The 19,998-nt window shown below is 52.2% G+C and overlaps 1 protein-coding gene across 1 annotated transcript; it reads right to left on the reverse strand.

The window, feature by feature from the left end:
* Positions 1 to 1,480: 1,480 nt before the first annotated feature.
* RPAP1 (RNA polymerase II associated protein 1) lies at positions 1,481 to 18,393 on the reverse strand. The gene is made up of 25 exons (XM_032417444.1): positions 18,315 to 18,393; positions 17,068 to 17,324; positions 16,614 to 16,762; positions 16,243 to 16,332; positions 15,675 to 15,795; positions 14,859 to 15,080; positions 13,791 to 13,970; positions 12,644 to 12,759; positions 12,212 to 12,310; positions 11,043 to 11,144; positions 10,652 to 10,819; positions 9,987 to 10,172; positions 9,564 to 9,698; positions 9,292 to 9,462; positions 8,641 to 8,798; positions 8,021 to 8,179; positions 7,694 to 7,895; positions 7,153 to 7,262; positions 6,649 to 6,844; positions 6,280 to 6,432; positions 5,915 to 6,057; positions 4,582 to 5,338; positions 2,632 to 2,808; positions 2,413 to 2,472; positions 1,481 to 2,305 (listed from the first exon to the last, which is right to left on the reverse strand). The coding sequence occupies exons 2-25, from the start codon at positions 17,246 to 17,248 to the stop codon at positions 2,156 to 2,158; spliced, it is 4,185 nt and encodes a 1,394-aa protein (XP_032273335.1). The 5' UTR covers positions 17,249 to 17,324; positions 18,315 to 18,393; the 3' UTR covers positions 1,481 to 2,155.
* Between the last annotated feature and the right edge of the window lie 1,605 nt (positions 18,394 to 19,998).

The raw sequence follows: 19,998 nt of genomic DNA on the forward strand, positions 1-19,998 counted from the left end.
TTAGAGAGAGAGAACACAAGTCGGGAAGAGGGGCAGAGGGAGAGGGAGGAGTAGACTCCCTGCTGAGCAAGGAGCCCAACAGAGCTGCAGGGCTCAATCCCAGGACCCTGGGATCATGACCTGAGCCGAAGGCAGGCACTTAACCAACTGAGCCACTGAGGCGCCCCTCCAAAACACTAATTTTAAAGGCTAAGGCCTATGTTTAATATAAAGCTCTGGAAAAAAAGAAGTGATAGTAGTTAGCTACTTGGTTGTCTCTGAGAATATAGTGCTAAATAAAGATACTACAGTGATTTTGTAAACACTCTAGGACCCATGCTCTATTGAACTCTGTAGGTATCCCACTGTGAGGTCACAGAATTTACTTGGTAAGGTTCCACTAAGCCAGTGGTTCTCAAAGTGTTTGGGCTTGGATAGCAGCATCAGCACCCCCTGGAAATCTGTTAGAGATGCAAATTCTTGGGTTTCACCCTAGATCCCCTGAATCAGAAACACTGGTGAAGGGCCTAGCAGTTTGTTTTAACACACTCTGCAGATGATTTCTGTCACGAGTTTGGGGACTATGCTGTTTGCAGATGCAGTGGTTGCTTATAAAACCTACTGTGTAATTCGGTGTCCAGCGGCTCTGTTTATGGGAAGTGGATTCTCACTACCTACTGACAGGGCACACTGCACTCACTCTGATGACCTGTGAACACAGGGAATCCCACACAGAAAATGACACTGTAAGAAAGCTTAAGTGTTAGAATTTAAACAAAGAACTGAAAAACTCTACCAAAAGAGATGAACCAATGAACCGGAGTTCATGGTTTGATCCACTCCTTCCCAGCCCTTACCTACCACCACTAACGTCCACAATGGAGGGGGAGTTGTAGGACAGCACTATAGACTGAATGTTTGTGTCCACTCCCCCCTCCCACCCCGCCAGTTCATATATTGAACTCTAACACCCAATGTGAGGGCATTTGGAGGCAAGGCTTCTGGAAAGTGATTAGGTCATGAAGGTTCCACCCTCATGGGTGGAATGGGGGTTAGTGTCTTTATAAAGAAGACCCAGAGGGCTCCCATGTCCCTTCTACCATGTGAGGGCTGTCCACAAACCAGGAAGTGGGTCCTCACTGGAGACCAACTGTATCAGCACCTTGATCTTGGGACTTCCCAGCCTCCAGAATTGTTAGAAATAAATTTCTGTTGTTTATAAGCCACTCAGTCTATGGTATTCTGTTACAGCAGCCCAAACAGATTAAGACAGACACGGGCGCCTGGGTGACTCAGTCGTTAAGCTTCTGCCTTCCGCTCAGGTCATGATCCCAGGGTCCTGGGATCGAGCCCCGCATCGGGCTCCCTGCTCCGCGGGAAGCCTGCTTCTCCCTTTCCCACTCCCCCTGCTTGTGTTCCCTCTCTCACTATCTCTCTGTCAAGTAAATAAATAAAATCTTAAAAAAAAAAAAGTTAAAAAAAAAAGATTAAGACAGACCGCTACTGCACAGTTTGGCTTTTGGTTTCTTCATATCTCAGGATAGCAGTTAATGGACCGTAAGGAGACAAGACGCTGACCTCACTAAGGATACTTATACTCCAAGTGGACTGCCGAGAGTCCTTTAAGAAGTACCCCTTCCCAAGAGCATTACCCTGGCCTGGCTCTACTCCAGAACTGGGACCCACATTTTCGTTGTCCCAGGTGTGGACTTAAGTTTTTACTTCCCCCATCTCTCACAGAAGTCCTGCTTCTCCCCTGGGATAATCCATCCCTCCATTACCAATCCTGAAGTACCATGTCTGAAATCAGTCCAAATCAGATTCCTAGGAGATAAAAAAAATTGTTTATTTCAGTACACATCTATAGCATTCATATATCTTTGTCTGGGGCAGGGGAGGGAGAGATGTCCATAGTTTGTCTTGGCCCCAAAAGAGGGGTAAGTTAAGTCACCCTTCACTCCCAGTACAGACTCTCAGAAACTGAGCTTCAGACATCAGGACATAATGGTAGGGCTCACCCTGCTCCAAAAAAGCTCAAACGGCCTGTTCCCAGGAAGGCAAGCCTTCTGCTCCTGTCTCCTGTGCACCCTTAGTACACAAAATCCTTTTGTCTGGTCAGGCACGTGCTGGTGAACCCCAGCAGAATGGATCCATGTCTTCATCTGTAGCAACTCTACTAGGCCTCTGACACCCCATTCTGGAGCATGCCTGAGGTCAGTCTCTGGAGGTACTGCTGACGCAGAGGGGGCAACTGGGGATACAGCTCAAAGCCTTCTGGGAGGGCAGAATCAGGGAGCTTATAGTGGAGAAGGTGCTGCCGGAGACCCTGCAAAAAGGGAAGAAACTTTATGAAGTAGGTACTGAGATCCTGTTGAGATCTCTGCCCCCCAAGACCTACTATTTTACTCCCCTCCGGGATGTGCCCCATCCTACCTCATCTGCCAGCAGCCAAGTTTTCTGCAGCAGGCTCCTGCGGGCAGCCTTTACCTCATCCTAGAGGCAGAACAGGGAGGGAGAGATGGCACTGGGCCAAGGGCCAAGGGCTGACACCCATCACCGGCCTCATCTGACCCTCCTCTCTTGCCCAGCTGACCCAGAGGCAGCTCAGTCGCAGTCTCTCTTCCTCCCTCTGGAGATGGGCATGTAACTTACTGAGCTCTTGGGGTCCTGGGAGAAGATGAAGCTGTTGACATGGGCCACAGCCACAGCATAGAGCACAGGGCACCAACGTGGACAGAGAGCACCCGTAACCAGGGCCCGGAAGTAGAGCTGAAGGAGGGCCAGGTTATCTTCAGGAGGCTCTGTATAGCACTCCAAGGACACAGGCAACTGTGACGGGGGAATGAGACATGCTGAGGGTGAGGGTGGGAATCTGTATCACGGGACAACAGGGTGGATGCTTGATGGTCACCTGAGCCAAACCATGAGGGCAGAGATAAGGTCCTGGACAGACGTCCATTCCTGTCTATCACAAGGACTGAGGTTAAAGACTGAAGAGCTGGGAAGCAGAGGAAACTGGGAAATTGGGAAGTAGTAGTGAATTTCTACTGCCTACCACTACTTGTTTAATCTGCTTAAAATTAAAACTTTCAAAATGTCACATTCAACTGCTCAATCATATTATGAAACCTTTCAGAAGTTCATTTTCTTTGGACCAGTTAACTCTCTAAAAAAAAAAAAATCACTTTTAATTCCATGCAGAAATGACTGAGAGGGGCACCTGGCTGGCTTAGTCGGTACAGCATGCAACTCTTGATCTCAGGGTTGTGAGTTCGAGCCCCACATTGGATGCAGAGATTACTTTAAAAAAGAAAAGAAAAGAAAAAGAAAAAAGAAATGATTATGAGAAAAAGATAAAATTTATATCCAGTGGTGTTTATCATAGTGTTACTTCAAATAGCAGAAAATTAGAAACAATTGTCATGCCCACCAAGGGGTTCTGATAAAAGGATGCACCTACACAATGGATTATAATGTAATAAAAAATGTTGATTTCTTAGAATATTTAATGATTGGGAAATGCTTATTATGTAATGTTAAATGAAGAAAACATTATGCAAGGATCCCAATTTTATAAAAATATATATGTACATATAAAGACTAAAAAAGGATAAATCAAAATCAAAACAGTTACTACTGGGCCATAATGTTCTTTTTAATTCTTTTTTTTTCTCTCAAAGATTTTATTTATTTATTTGAGAGAGAGAGAGAGAGAGAGAGAGAGCACGAGCAGGGGGAGGGGCAGAGGGAGAAGCAGACTCCCTCCTAAGCAGGGAGCCCGATGTGGGGCTTGATCCCAGGCCCCAGAGATCATGACCTGAGCTGAAGGCAGATGCTTAACCATCTGAGCCACCCAGGCACCTGTTCTTTTTAATTCTTAAAAATATTTTACATTTTCTCTTTAGTTCTTTATATAACTTATTTTATATACATGTTAAATGTATTTATTAAAACATTTATTTTAAGTTTACCAGAATAAGTTATAATGAAAATAAAAAACCAAACCTTAAAAAAAGTTAACTCTCTACAGCTTATATAAGTTTAAAACCATTTAGCCTGATTTTTGAGGCCCTCTAAGACTTTATTAGCCTTGTTTCAATAAGTTCCTAAACTGAAATCTGGCTCCTCCCTCTTCCAACCCTGTTATATTCCTTCCTGCCTCTGAGCTTTTGCTGATGGTGTTCCACTAGGGACGTTCTGTCCTTCATCCTCAACATCAAATTCTACCCAACCTTCAGTGCCCACATCAATCTCTTGCTTCTTCCCCAAAGCTTTCTCCTTACGGGAAGCCCACTTTGATCTTTCCCTTTCCTGAATCCTGGCCTAACATCTAAAATGTGAATAATTTAAAACTATATTGGTTTTTACGTCTCTTATCTAGACTATAGCACTGAGCAATGAGCTGTGGCTTGTTAATAACCAATACATACTGTATGCCAGATACCCTGTTAAACTCTTTTCATGGATTCTCTTAATCTCCTCAAAATCCCCCAGAAGTAAGATAAGGAACCTGAGGCCCACCAAAGCTCCCCACTGCTCAGGACTGCCCCCCAGGCCCAGTACAGGAAGGCCATGGCAGGCTCTGCTGGGCTGAGAAAGTACCTGGGTCAGAGGCAGGCCCAGAGCTCGCAAGGCTCCCACATGCTCCCCGAAGAGAGCGAGGCGCAAAGTGACGCTGAAACGGCGCTGCAGGGGAAGGAGAACCAGGGCTCCAAAGAGGTGGTCCCCATAAGAGACAGCCTCAAAATGCTCCAGGAAGCTGGCATAGAGGTCAGGGAAAGACGCCAGGCCAGGAAGTGGGCAATCCAGCTTGAGGTCTGGCAGGACCTTAGGCTGGCAGAGGCGGGCCAGGAGGGCGGCCACCAGATATTGTACTGGGGTCTCCCGGAACAGTTCACTGTCCACCAGGAACACACACATGAGTCGCGCCAGGCGGGCGGCAGGAGGCACGGCCCAGAGGGCCTGGGGGCGCCAGCTCTCCAGGACTAGCACCCACTGCAGAGCCCGCAGAGCCGTGCCCACAGTGTCAGCAGGAGGGAGCCCCGAGGGAGTGTCTGAGGCCTGGTGGTAGAGATGGATCAGTGGCAGGAAAGGCCAGTCGGTGGGCAGCAGCGGCTCCTTAGGCACGGGGAGCAGCAGGCCTGGGACTCGCTGGAGCTCCCCTCGGTACAAGGCCTGTGAGGCCAGCAGGCTGGCTCCGGCCAGTGAGCAGTGGGTCAGGTAGCAGCTGCGGATGCTGGGGAGGTCCTGGCAGGCCTGAGCCAGCAGAGCCCCTCGCCCACACCCTGAGTCCTTGCCGCTTCCTAAGGACAGCCGGTCAGAGAAGTCGGCTGCCTCCGGACCCCCTGATGCTCTTTCCCTGCAACAGAACCCAAAAGGCAAAAGTGAGCGCTTGAACCACAGCGCTCTGAACACCATGCCAGCTCTCCAGGGCTTCCCAGAGGTTCCAGGTCCAATCCTGCTCCTCCGTGTTCCCTAATCACTTTCTATCTAGTGTGTGTAGCAGTCAAGAGGGTGGGACCCACAGTCTGCTGCTTAGGGGCAGGCTGATGAGGCTTCTCTGTGCCTCAGTTTCCTCACAGTAAAATGGGGATAACAATACAATCTCACAGTACAGAGAAAAAACAATAGAAATACTTAAGAAGCGGCCAGGTACAGAGTAAGCACTCGGTCCCCGTTAGCTGTTCCATGTGTACAGCTAATTCATACGCTACTTCTTAGCCTGACGATCACACGAAAATCTCATAATTCTCTAGCGTGGATATCTTCATCCCCGCTTTACTGATGAGAAATGGAAACTCTGAAATGTAAAGCACGCTCCATGGAAGAAAGCGGATTAAGCCCAGGTCTCCTAGCTCCAAATTCAGGGCTGCTCCGTCAACAGCCACAGCAGCCTCTCAAAGGGCTGAGTTGATGTCACCAACCCCGGACTCACGGGAGGAACTCCAGACGGAATACACAGCTCAGCAGTAGCTCATGGGCAAGGTGCTCACTTCCAGGAAGCAGTCGGCCCAGCAGGGCCAAGACCATACTATGATGGAGGGCAGCGTTGATGGCCAGATCTGGCTGGACTGTTGCCTGTGAGCAGAGAAGCGGGGGGTTGGGGGGGCGGTGTGAGAGGGGACAGAGCAGACAGATGTGGGGTTACGTGCAGAGAGGATAGCTGCACAGATCCTGGGCATGTCTAGAGCAAAGAAGGGTGTGCATGGACTGCCAGAAGTAGCATGGGTTCCAAAAAACTGGCGGGGGGGGTAATGGGGGGGGGAAGGACAGAGGTATGGGGGGCTGGGGTGTACCCACCGCTCTCTGGGCCAGGATGAGTGCCAGGTATTGCAGGTGGTACTCGTGGCGCAAGACCCACGCAGACAAGGGTGTGAGGGGTGGGGCGGCCACAGGAGCCAAACACTGGAGGAAGTAGTTCTGGAGTCCTGGGGCAGCCAGTACGGCAGCCAGCTGAAGAAAAGCAAGCTTGTTCAGATCTAAAGGTGACTTCGATCTTTCCTGGGGTTCCTCAGGTGGCTGCGCCCTCCCCAGAGAAACTCAGAGAAAGGGGGCTGGCAGGAGAGACCTCCCTTCCCCAAGTGGTACCTTTTGCTCTGACTCTTCCCATCTTGCCCCTCCATGCCCCCCCACCCCCGCCTGACCCCTAACCAGGCGCCTAGGTCTCACCTGGTCACATAGCCCCTTGTGGATCCGGGCCAAGGTGTTGAAAAGAGAGAGAAGGGCAGTGAGGAATGGGAACGGTGAGGCTGAGCCAGCCAGACTGAGAGAGGGGTGGCCTCCTGTGCTGCCCAGTGACACGAGGCTGGGGAGAGCTTCAGGGGCCCGAACACAGAACTGCGGGTTGCAGAGAGGGGAGCAGCTCCTGGAGGCAGAATGAAGAAGCTGAGGGGGGCTCCGGCCTGATATGTGCCAGGCTGGAAAAGAGCTGCTTGGTCTGTGGCCAAGGCCAGCAGGAACCTGACTACATAGACCAGTACCCACATTCCTCAGAGCCCTCAAGTGCTGCCTGCTAGGGATTAAGGTTTCCTCTGGCTGAGAGGTTCTACTCAGGATGGATGAGGGAGCTAGACCTAGGAGTCCCAGAGGGAGAGAAACTGCCTCCTCCCTACTACCCCTACCCCCCAACCCCACCCCCCCCCCCCCCCCCCCCCCCACACACAGAGCACATACCCAAGAGAATCCCACAGGCCGCCCAGAGTGGGTGTGCGCAGCAGGGGTAGCAGCAGGCTCTCCGACAGGCGCTCCATATCCTGAAGCCAATCCCCTGGGCACAGGCTTGGCTGGAGGACCAAGGGGCTCACTGAGCTGACAGCCCAAGAAACCCATTCTCCTAGACCCTGGGTCCCCAGGCCAAGCCTATTACTCTAAGAGCCCAAGAGTCAGTGTTTGGAGGCTTCCGCCTTCTGACCCTCTGGAGAGAGAAAAGACCCCGAGGTTGCCCCGACACCCACTGTACTCAGAGCATGAAGGCTCTGAGACAGAGCTGCTGCTTGGGGGTCTCTGGTCCCCACCAACACAGCTCCTTGGCAGCTCCAATGGATGTGAAGGGAGAAAAAGGAAGAAAGGTGGGAGGGAAAAGGCGGAGAGTAGGAAAAAGTGGAATGGGGAAGTAGGGATGGAGAAGTGGAAACAGAAAGGGAGATAGAGGGTGGTGTGTGAAGAGGGAGGCAGGCACCCAGGGCACAGAGGAAGGCGGGCAGGCCACATTCACCTGCTGGCTCCAGGCCTGGTAGTATGCATCCAGGAAGAGCAGGCAGGCAGTAGGCACTGGGCTCAGGGCCTGCCACATCTCAGGTCTGGGCAGCAACTTCAAGGTCTGTCTTAGACAGGGCTCCACAAGAGGCTGGAGCCCGGACACCTGTGTCCAAGTGATCGAGGAAGGGGTGGCCGACACACCGGCCCCAGCAGCATCACTACAGGAGTGCCAGAAGGGGTCACAGTGAAGGTCTGGCTGCCTCGACGCCCCCACAAGCTCTACCCACCCTCTCCATCTGGAGGAGTGCTTCTGCCTGTTCCAGAGCTCAGAGCTATAACCCACCTGCTGGGCTCAGGGGCGGTGCTGCTGGCGGCCAAGGTCAGCTGGGCGAGGAGAGTGAGCAAGGAGGCTGTCCGCTGCACCGACAGGGGCCGAGGGGGCTGGGTGCTGAGCTCCCCTGGCACAGCCTGCAGGGCCCGCATCAGCACTGGGTACAGCTCCCTGGGGGAGAACAGTTACTGTCTTTCAGTGTATGAAGACCCTGGACGTGGAGACAGAAGACACAAGGCAGGGCGCCGCCCCAGGGATCTGCAGGCTGGTTAAGGAAGCTCAGGAGGGAGAGGCTCCAGGGCTGGGCACTCTTAGAAGGCTTCAGAGGGAAGGAAGGCTGGGGGCTGAAGGGAAAGAGGGAGACCTTCCAGGCTTCCTCCCAACAGGGGATTTAAATCGTATTTCAGCAAGCTGCTAAGGCTGTTGTGCACAGAATGTGGTTACCTCAGCTTTGTTCTACTATCCCCCTGGCTAGTCCTGGCCCCCAGGCTTTCTTCATTCCTCCCAGAATCCCCTCCTCATTTTCAGCCTCCCTCTGAGCTGGACACTTTGGGCAAGGCTGGGTCATCAGATTAGGCCCGAGTGCAGAACTGGAGGGGTCTACAAAGGAGGCTCCTCCCGTCTCTCCTCACCTGTAAAAGTCACCTCCCTGGCCATAGGAGGCAGCCACAGCCCACAGCCGGAAGGCCTCGGTGCTCAGCGTCTCGGCTTCCTCTGGGGGCAAGGCCATTTCCTGGGGAGCCTCTGCTATAAAGCGGCACAGGCGGCTCCGGAGATCAAAGCTGCTCAACTGAGGGCAAGAGGGCAGAGTCTGGGCATCCCATTCCCCTGGGGGCCCAAGCGGCCTCAGGTTCTCTTACTATGGCGATGGCCTCAACTCAGCCCGTTCCAGGCCCCTCTCGGGCCACGGGGTCTTAACTGTGGGCCAGGATGAAACTACCTCATCCATCCCTCCCTCCCTCCCCTCCTTCTTTTCAGCAAGCACTTGCTTGGGTGACTTGGCTATGGGTGATGGATGCCCATCTCTATGTGGCTCTTCTGGTCTGGGTCCAGGGGAGGGGGAGCCCTCCCTTCAGGTAACGAAAGCACAGTAGGCCTATAGGATACACTAGACTCCAGGTGACTAGGTTCCTGGCTGGTGGTTCCTGCTGCATTCAGAGCAACTGGATCAGAGATGAAGAGGAAGATGGCATGAGCCAGTTACCCAGAGTCCAGAGGCCATGCTTAGACCCCAACCCAGCACGGTCGTAAGGCCCTCATCCCTTGACCTTCGTCTTGCTCACCAGCCGGGCAGCAATATTCCTACCAGCCGAGGCCAGGACACGAAGTAGTTTCATGGCAGTGGCACAGGGCATTTTGTGTAGACTGGGGGCAGGCCCCATCCCCATGAGGGACCAGCTAGTGGGCAGGAACTCTCGAACCACAGTCTCTATTAGCCGAGGGCACTCCAGGACCTGTGGGGGACAGGAAGAAAAGGGAGGCAGGGAGGCTGAGGGTCAGGCCCAGGCTCAGCTAGGCTCTTTGCCCAGTCCTTGTCTCCTCTTCTCTTTCTCACCCTTGTGGCTGACTCCAGGGAATGCCGGGCCAGACGGATGAGCACAGCCAGGATGTCAAGGACCACAGAAGGTGCTGGGCAGGTCACCTCTAGCACATAGCGCAGCCGAGGCAGCAGGTTGGTAGCCAGAAGCCCCTGGTGATCAGAGAGATAAACCCAATGGAAAACGCAGCTGGACCCTTCTTGCCTAAGATGTGCTCGCCTATAGGGGCGCTGGGGTGGCGCAGTAACTTGAGCATCTGACTCTTGATTTTGGCTCAGGTCATGATCTCAGGGTTGTGGGATCGAGCCCCACATCGGGCTCTGCCCTGGGCATGGAGCCTGCTTGGATTCTCAATCTCTCTCTCTCTCACCCCCCCGCCCCAAAAAGATGTGCTTGCCCTCAAGGTCGTGGGACAGGTGCAGCTGCCCCAGCATCTTTACCTTGATGACGTCATGTCGAGCCAGGTCAGATGGAGGCTGGCTTCCTTCCTCAGGGCTCTTCCTTTTTGCTTTCTCTGCTGGATGTTCTTCATCTTCATCCTCATCGTCCTCCTTGTCTTCCTGGCTGGGCATCAGAGGGAACACCAAAGCTCCATGGTACCAGGAGAAGGTGCTGTCGAGGAGCTCCTGACATAGGAAAGAGAAGGGATGGGAAGAAGAGGAAGGGGGCGCCTGGGTGGCTCAGTCGTTAAGCGTCTGCCTTCGGCTCAGGTCATGATCCCAGGGTCCTGGGATCGAGCCCCGCCATCGGGCTCCCTGCTCGGCGGGAAGCCTGCTTCTCCCTCTCCCCCTCCCCCTGCTTGTATTCCCTCTCTCGCTGTCTCTCTCTGTGTCAAATAAATAAATAAAATAAAATCTTAAAAAAAAAAAAAAAAAAGAAGAGAAAGGAGTCAGGCCCGGAAAGAGGGCCTAGGAGTAGTCAGCAGAAACCTCACACCAAGAATAGAAAGGCAAGGCTGCTGGGCTTTGGGGCTCTTAGGAGAGAAGACAGTGATGCTGCCATCCCGTTCTCTGCTCTGCCTGGCAAAGCCTTGGCAGGGAGGGTGTGCCCAGCAGCAGGGGCAGGGACCCTGATGCCTCAAAGCCCCATTTCTATCCCTGCGTACCTCATCTCCAGGAGCCACCAGCAGAGCCCGAAGAGCCCGGACGGCAGCTGCGATGACCCCATCCACTCTGTCATCCAGGGAGAAGCGCAGTAGGAAGAGGAAACCAGCATCCAAAAGGAGGCGCAAGACACTGCCCACTAGCCGGTCCCCAAACTCACCAGCCTGGGCCTTGGGGGCAAGGGAGAACCTTGCTGAAGATGTTGAAGTTACAAAGTCTTTGTCCTAAACCCTTCACTTGCCCACCTATGACCCTGGGTTTGTCCCATTCCCAGTCTGCCCCAGAGAGAGCTGCTGTATGGGCTCCTGGGTTGGAACAGAAAGGACAGGAGGTGGGGGAAGTCCAGGGCTGGGGTCGGAGGGGGTGAGGCATGGGGACAGGCAGTCCACTCACCCTGCCGATGACCTGGGCCAACACGTGCAGTGCTAATGCTCTCTGCTGGGACACCTGGCTGCGCGTCAGGTGGAAGAGCTCCTGCAGGGAGTACCCTGCTCTCTGGGGCAGGGACAAGATGTCAGAAGGAGCCAACACACAGGGCAGCACCCCCCAACTAATACACAGAAACCCCTATATTCTAGGCACTGAGTTAGCTGTCAAGGGGAAGACAAAGTTAAGTAAGTGATATCTTTTGCCCCCCCCCTTTTTTTGTAAAGATTTTATTTATTTAACAGACAGACACACTGAGAGAGGGAACACAAGTGGCGGGGTGGGGTGGAGAGGGAGAAGCAGGCTTCCCATTGAGCAGGGAGCCCGCTGCGGGGCTTGATCCCAGAACCCTGGGATCACGACCTGAGCCGAAGGCAGACACTTAACGACTGAGCCACCCAGCCGCCCCTCTCTTGCCTCTTCTCTCCATGGATTGATCCTCAAACTGGTAAAGAAGGTAAGATTTGCACACGAGTAACCACGGCATAAAGCAGAGAGGGAGGAATTCAGTAATCCGTGTTTAACTTGCAACAAGAGAATAGGAAAGAGAGAAAACGGGGACATGGAAAAGTGCTGTGGTCTCAGCGGGTGGGTGGAGCTCCCATGGCCTGAAGAACTGAGCCTGAGGTCCTTGAGCACACGCTGTATGTGAGGGGGGAGAGCACCACAGTGGTGTGGCAGGGGTGAGAAGGCAGAGCTATAGGGTCAGCAGGGAGAGACTGTTGAAGGACTGTCTTGCCAGGCTAAGCAGCCATGACAATTCTGTGAGCAGAAGGGAGCCAGGAAACTTTCCAAGGCAAGGCAAGGCATGGCCTGGGCTGGGTCAGAGGGAATCAGTATGGCAGCCCCATGACGGATGGATGGGAAGACATGGCGACTGAACAAAGGAGCAAGCCTCTTCTCGAGAAAATACCAGGGGAGGTGACAGACATAAAACTGGCAAGTTCAGGCAACTGACTGGAATGCGAAGGAATGAGGAGAAACATTTTGAGCCTAAGAACCTATGGACAGCAAGGCCATGAAATGGAATAGGCTACACAGAAGGTCCAAGGTAACTGACCAGAGGTCCTCTTCCATATGGCTGATAAAAGCACTTGCTGAGAGCTGCCCAGTCCTCCCTGAGCCCCATGCCTCACCTCTGCCTCTTCTCCATGGTGGTGCAGGCCCAGATGGGTGGGCAGGTCCACATCAGGGGTCAGTAGCTCTCCCTGAAGATTAAATCGGGCCTGCATCCTCTAATGGGAAGAGAAAAAAGACTATAGGCTGGGGACATGGCAACTTCCCTATACGCACTCCTCGCCTTTCATCCCAGGCCTCCGGTCCTGACTCTACCCTGGAGTGGAAATGGAACTCCCTTGACCCCAGGGGCCAGGCAGGCTGATGGGGAGAGGAGGAGGAGTGCAAAGGAGAAATGTTCCTCAAGCTCCAGGGAAGAAAAGGGCCTGAGTTCGGGTGCAAGAGCATGGGGGAGAGAGGGGAAGGGGACATGGAGAAGTGATGTGGTCTCAGAGCTTCCACGGCCACTCCCAGCCCGCTCTACCCCTTACAGGCCAGCTGGCCCTCCTTACCTCCTGCGTCCGCTGCCTCCGCAGCGGAGGCAGATCCTGGGTCCAGTGGAGCTTCTCCAGCTCCACGGTGTCCATGTGCACCCATTCTTTGTGGGGGGTCACAGGCAGTGCCAGAGCTAGGAAGATGGAAGCGGAATAGTATTCCCTAAGGAGCTCAGCTCACTGATACCCTGGGGTCCCAGCCATTACCCCGCAGCTGCCACATCTCCCTCTGCCCAAGGCTCTGGCAGCCTCTGCCTTTAGCTAGACTTAAGTGGCATAGCCCAGGGGCTGGACTCCTGGGAACTGGGCGGATAGCTCAGATATGGCAGAACACACCTAGTCCTGGGCTCTAGCCCGCTGCTGACCCCAAGTACTTGCTGGGAGGGGCAAGAGAAAGAGGAGAAGGTAAAGAAGAGGAGAGAGAGGGAGCAGAAGAGGAAGGGAGGACCATATGTATCAGGGAAAACACAGTTCTCCACTGCCTAATACTGACCTTCTACAGAAGCGGGGAGTGGGGCAATGAAGGGCAGAGATCCTGCTTCTACGGGGCAAGACACAGAAACACACCTCTGGAACATCCTCCTCCTTCTCCCCCAACCCCCACCTGACCTGCTCAGCTGGCCTGGAGCTCACTGAGGGGCAAGAGGATCCTGGCTTTCATAATCCAATTTCTTCTTTTGTTAATTACTAATAAAATAATCCAGGTCCTGGGAAATGAGTGCTCCTACTGGCCTCTCTGCTTTAGGTCTGGCATGTTTGTTAAGACCTACGTCAGCCTCTTCTCCCATCGCCCTGGCCCTGCCATCTCCCCCGCAACATGGATAGCAAAAGGCAGAAAACTGTGGGGTAGATAGAGCCAGAGCTGGGGCAGCTTGTGTAAAGGCAGGGTGGAGATGATCTGCTGGGGGAGGGTCCAGCCGTCATGCCCTGCTGCCACTTCCCGGGAGAGAGGGACAAGGAGCAGGAACAGGACAATAAAACAGGAAGCATATGTAGGAAGAACATACACATCAGCAAATGAAGACTCATTTCCAGACAATAAGGAAGATTAATGTTAGATGTCCAAGGACAGAGAAGATTCTCTCTTTTTCCATCTGCCAGGCCTAGGAGAAGGGATACTTTCCTCTACTTTTATTCCCCCAAAGATGTCCCTCTTCCTCCAAACCTGGGGCTCCTGGATCCGGATCATCTTCCTGTCTGGGCTCCCTCGCAGAAGTTGGCACAATGGGTTTGTCTCCAGTGACCTCAGCAGAGTGTCCTCCTGGTCTCTGCTGCTCTGTGGCCTTCTCTGCTGCTTGCTCATGGGTGCGGTTGTGAGACCTCAAGAAGGCGACCACGTTGGGATCTAGAGGAGAGGATGGAAGGGAGAGCGGGTGGTGGCAGATCCTCGCCGGCTCCTGTAGACCTGAAACCTGCTGAATACTGCCTATCTACTGGTGCCACGGCCAGGACAAGCCCCTTCCCACCCCTGGCTGAGCCCCCTGGGCACTCCTGGGGCCTCAATGACCCACACCTGTCACTAGGGCCGGCCCACCCACCCTTCTCTCCATCCTTCACAGTCCCCTGGCCCACCCAGGTTCCTGCCCATCCCTGTGCTTGGCTCCAGGTTAGAGGCCCAAAGGAAGTGGCTGTGGAATAAATGAATGAATGCTGACTAGGGCCAAAGAGAAGGCATTTAGGGGAACAATTTCTTTCACTTTCAGCTAATTTATTTACGCACAAATATTTACTAGAACCTAATCTACGTATGCTCTATGAAGGTGCTAGGTATAGAGGTTGGGACAAGACTGACTCGGCTCGGTGCTGCTGTGGTGAACGGAAACCAGGAAGGAGGTATGGCACGGCAAAGCGGCACAGACAGAACATACAGAATGCCACAGCTGTACTAGAGAGCGCACAGCTATGATACAGCACACGTTACCCTAGAATAGTACAGCATACACGATAGAGTGGTTGAAAGCAGGGCCTGGCAGACCCGAGACACCTGGGTTTACATCTCATCCGTGTTCCTTACCAGCCATATGACCCGGGGGAGAGTTTCAGATTGTGACTCAGGTTTTTTTCCTAAGTAAATGAAGCTAGTACTACCTACCTTACAGGAACTGTTTGAGAACAGAATGAAATAAAGCATTCAAAGACCCAGCCAAAGGCCTGGCCCTCGAAGTAAGCCTTCAGCAGTAAGTGGCAGTCCCTTCTGAGCCCAGTCCCGGCAGGAAAGCCCGGCGTGCCGTACCGAGCTGAGCCAGCAACCGCTGCTGCTCCCGCAGGATCTCCTCAGGCGCCATGGCTTGCAGTTTTGCTATGTTCTCTTCATGGATGGTCTGGGCTTCCTGCTCAGCATCCTGGCTCCCGAGCCCCCTCCCTGTGACCAGATGGGGTCCCTGGAAGCCGCGGCTGCCCCACGGAAGCTGGCAGCCCTGCTCCCGAGGTGTGAGTGCCTCACAGGACGCAGTCCCTGGAAGAAGTGTATCATCAGTTTCATGGCCTTGCCCCAGCCGGGCCTTCTGGCCCTCGTCCCTAATCCCATTAGCCCTGGAGACAGATGGAGGCCCCAGGAATTTCCCGGGCACAGAGTGGAGACACCCCTTTATCCCCCCGAAACACAAACACAGGTTGGATTGGGTAGAGATCTCTCCACCCATTTTGCCCCTTTCTGAGGGATGTTAGGGAAACATCCTACTTTCTGACTCCTCTCTTGGATCTCCATGTAGCTGTCTGCTTCCAGAAGCCTTCCCCCTGCTCTTCTGCTAATAATTTGCATCATTAAAGGAATCTTGGTCTACATCTTTATTTTACAGTCTCTGACAAATACCTCTGTCTCCTTCCTTCCTCCTAGGATCGAATAATGGCCAGCATTCTCCCTGCACCTAAGACCCAGATGTAGACCCAAGCCACCCATACTCAATACTGTAAGTGGGCATAAGGGACAGCTATCTCTTTAGATGGCTCAAATGCCATCTAAATATGCCTTCCTATCTGATGCAGGGAAGACATATACCCCAAGGTGACTCTAAAAGGCCATGCCCAAGTCTCTTCAACCCCAGTTTACCCTCTGGTGGATCCAGGGTAGACACAACTTCTCTAACTGGTGGGACTCTGGCTTCAGACGCTCTCTTTGCTGCAATTTCTTGGGCAAAGATGCTTCTCTTACCAGACGTTGCAGACTTCCCCTATGGGGCAAAAAGAAAACTCAGGTGACTGATGCTCACTACCCCATTTTCCTCTCAACCTCTTTACACTAAGGCCACTGGAACAAAGAGATAAAAGGGACTTGCTTAATCTCCAAGGGTCACAACCCTAGTCCTCAGAAAAAGCAGGGCTCTATAGGAGGACAGGTCTTGAAGTCTGACAAATTTGGGTTGGATTTCTGGTTCTTCTATCTATTAGATGTGTGATGTTGGACAAGTTACTTATCTTTTCAGGGTCTCAGTTTCCTCATCTGAAAAATGGGGATGATACCTACCTTACATGGTTGTTAAGTAATGTGTGTAAAGTGCTTAGCATGGTGCTGCCTTAACAAGAGAATTGCTTAACATTATTCATATTATCTGCCTGAGGAAGATGCACTATGAGGCTTACCTAATGTCTCCTAAGTACCATCTAAGCACCTTGCCTACCTGTCTCTCCTGTGAGCGATGGAACACAGGAGGGAAAGCAACACCACTGGGCACAGGCAGATTCACTGCCACTGAACTTGTATCTCGTTCCTGCAGCAACAAAGCACAAAGTAGTGAAGATATTGAGATTTCCCCAGACTGGACACTATCCCACTATCCCCAATTCTGTATGACCAGAATCTCTCTCTAGGGAGTCCTGAACCCACATTGCTTCTTTGGGCACAGTGATTCTAAAGCAGCCCCAAACTGACTGCAGGGGGTTAAAGTCCCACCTTTCTGGAATCAACCTCTACTCATACGGCTCACCACTCCCACCCACTATCCTTGCTGCCCCAGGATGCCTCATCCCACTCAACCAGGGTGAGACGCACAATAATCTTAGTCAAGACGGCAGTGATGTGCTGATCGTGCCTGTTCAGCCTCTCTTCAGGGTCTTCATGTTCAGGCAGGGGGCAGCCGGGGCTGGGTCTAGCTCTCTTTGGGGGAGCAGGAACCAAAGCTGGGGGCGAATCTGGGAGATCTGAGAAAGAAAAAAACCCAGATGTGAGGATACTCATTCCTTCCCAGGAAGAGACTGAGGGCAGGAGGAAACCAAAGAAAGAAAGGCAGCTGCTGTGGGGCCCTGGCTCAAATTGTGTCACCTTGGGCAAGATATTTAACCTCTGCGAACCTCAGTTTCTTCATAGGTAAAATGGGGCTGCAGCAACAGAGACTATGCAGGGTCTGAAATAATGATGGGGAAAAATCCAGCCACATTAGCAAGAGGGAGAGGACCCGGAGGCCATACCCTCTCTCCTTCTCAGCCTCACACCCACAGCCACTCACTGTCCAGTGTCACCACATCCCGACGATCCTGCAGCAGAGGCTGGTCCAGGTTAGTGTTGCCACCTCCCCTATTTCCTTTCTTCACCAGTTGTACTGCTGGAGCTGCACCAGTTGCAAGAAACTGACTCTGGAAGCGCAGCAGGTCCACCTCGGACTCCCCTGGCTTTGGTCTCGACAGCATCTCGACACTCCAGCTGCCTCTCTTGTACAATTCTTTCCAGCACTGCTTTGGTGTGGGGATTCCCTCTCATTCAACCCTACAAACAATAAAGCTGATGGGCCCTCTGCAATTGAACCCTGATTCTCTTTATTGTGCATCAGAAAAGACACTTCTGGGGCACCTGGGTGGCTCAGTCGTTAAGCATCTGCCTTCAGCTCAGGTCGTCATCCCAGGGTCCTGGGATCCAGCCCTGCATCGGGTTCCCTGCTCGGTGGGAAGCCTGCTTCTCTCTCTCCCCCTCCCCCTGCTTGTGTTCCCTCTCTTGCTGTCTCTCTTGTCAAATAAATAAATAAAATCTTAAAAAAAAAAAAAAAGGACACTTCTTAGGTTCACATCAAGTCATTCTATTTCATTCATAACTTATTGCCATTCCCTCTCTATTTAGCCCTCCTTGATGTCATCAGCCTAATAATATTTACTGCCAACTGAAGATTGTTTACAATCTGTGGATGATAAAAAGTCTCAGGAACAACTGTAGGGAATCTAAGAAAAATAACATCAGGAGCCAGGCGGATAGGGAGTAATGATTCTGTATCAAACTGGAGAGAATATGCCTGGCCTAAAGGTGTTCAAATTATTAAGAACAAAAAAACCTTGGGCTTACAAAAGATCAACATATAAAAATCATCTGTATTTCTATACACTAGCAAAAAGAACAATCAGAAAATGAAATTAAGAAAACAATGTCACTTACAATCGCATCAAAAAGAGCAAAACACTTAGGATTAAATTTCACCAAAGAAGTACAAGACTTGTACACTGTCGGGCCCGACAACTGCCCCTAGGGCTCTGCGGCCGCGGACATTTCTGGACCATCCAATTCAACAGAGAAATCACCGAGTCTCAGCGTATGCAGCCTGCGGCTGGAGGGCCGTGGCCGGGATCTTCACACCGAAGAAGCCGCGGCCACTCCAATGTAGAGCAAAGACACTCGGGGAGGCTCCCACAAAGGAACTGGATACCCTGTACCAGAGCCCTCCGCCGGGGAACTCCGAAGTCCGTTCCTCCAGCGTAGCCCCTTACTTACCTTAGGACCGCCTGGGCGCCGCCATCTTGCCCCGCAAGGGCCGCGCTTCCGCCACCACCAGATTCGAGCTTCCGCCCCGCAGCCCAGCCCCGCCTCTCCCTGGCCTGGCTCCACCCCCTCTGGGGTTTGCCGGTTTGGCGCCGGGACACACACCCCCTTTTAAAAAAAGTTTATTTATTTAAGTAATTTCGACGTCCTATGTGGGGCCCAGCTCCACCCCGAGATGGAGAGTCGGGTGCTCTTCCGACTGAGCCAGCCAGGTGCCCCTGCGCTCGGAACCCTTGAGCGCGAATATACTCTGCTAGCCCTGCCCTACCCCACCACGTAAGCTCTATGCTGACACCCAAGACACTCATCCTTCAGATGTACAGCAGGCATGATGAGGCCCTTCTGCACATACGACACCCGTGACAGAGGCAAAGTGTACTTCAGACGCCCCTCTGCATTCACCAGCCCGGATAATCACATCCTAAACCCAGCACCCAAGCTTGTGGGCAGCACCCAGACACCGGCACACACCAAGGTGACCTCCCCACTGCGTTTATGGGTGAGCAAGAAGGTAAGCATGTACAAGGAAAGGCGAGGCTTAAGGAAGAAACTGTAGGAATGGCAGTGGTGAGAAGAGAGAAGAAAACAGTCTCATTGCCCACAGGGTGATCCCCTTCGTGAGCATCCCACCTTTGTTCATGCAAGTGTCTCTTCTTGGAAATCCTCCCTTTCTTCTCTCCCACCCCCTACCCCCAAAGTCTTTCTCTTCTTTTAAGGCCTAGCTAGAGTGAACTCTAAAACCTCTGCCAACCAGGCCTATTCACTGAACTTTCCTTGGAATCCTCCGTTGTGCCACTTGTGTGGCTTGTTGGGGATGCACTGCCAATTATCAGCTATCACTGGTCACCTTTTCACAAGCATATGTGCTGTTCTCCTGCAGAGACTGTGAGTTCCTTGGGGGCACCAGGCCTTCTTTTTGCATCAGTAGTGCTCAGCACCCAGCATATTGCCATAAATTTAGGACCTTAGCAAATCATTGCTTCACTGAAGGCCATCTTAGGGCAGCCAGTGTTAGTCTATTGGTTCTCAAACTTTAGCAGGCATCAGAATCACCTTAAGGGCTTGTTAAAACAGATTACTGGGCCTCACCCTCAAGAGTTTCTGATTCAGTAGGTCTTGGACAGGATCCAAGAATTTGCATTTCTAACAAGTTTCCAGGTATTCTATTGGATCCTTCTTTTGGTCTCAACTGCAGCAGTAAATTTCAGCTACTAGGCTTTAGCCATCCTTGGGGTCCAAAATAGTACTGACCTGGTCAGAAGTTATGGGGAGTGAAGGAGGGGAACTGGAGCTAGAAATGCTGGAAGAATGATAGTAGAAAATCATTGTTTGTAACCACTAATGAAATAATCACTCCAGGCAATGATTGTCAATGGCTGACAAAACTATTAGGTGAAAGGTTGATGAGGATTTTATGTATGATGGATCAGGTTGCCAATTTATGAACATCACTAAAAGTGAGACCACTGGACATAATGTGCTCCTGATTTGATGAAACTGGAAGTTACAAAACACTTCCCAAGAAACCTTCATGCCGAAAAACTGAACTTGAATCTAGTGAAGGATCTAGATCTAACTACCAGTCTACAGGAAATATGGGTGGTAGAGGAACATGTTAATAACACAAGGATACAAT

This window comes from Phoca vitulina, unplaced genomic scaffold, assembly GCF_004348235.1.
Source record: "Phoca vitulina isolate PV1807 unplaced genomic scaffold, GSC_HSeal_1.0 scaffold20, whole genome shotgun sequence".
Classification (NCBI taxonomy): domain Eukaryota; kingdom Metazoa; phylum Chordata; class Mammalia; order Carnivora; family Phocidae; genus Phoca; species Phoca vitulina.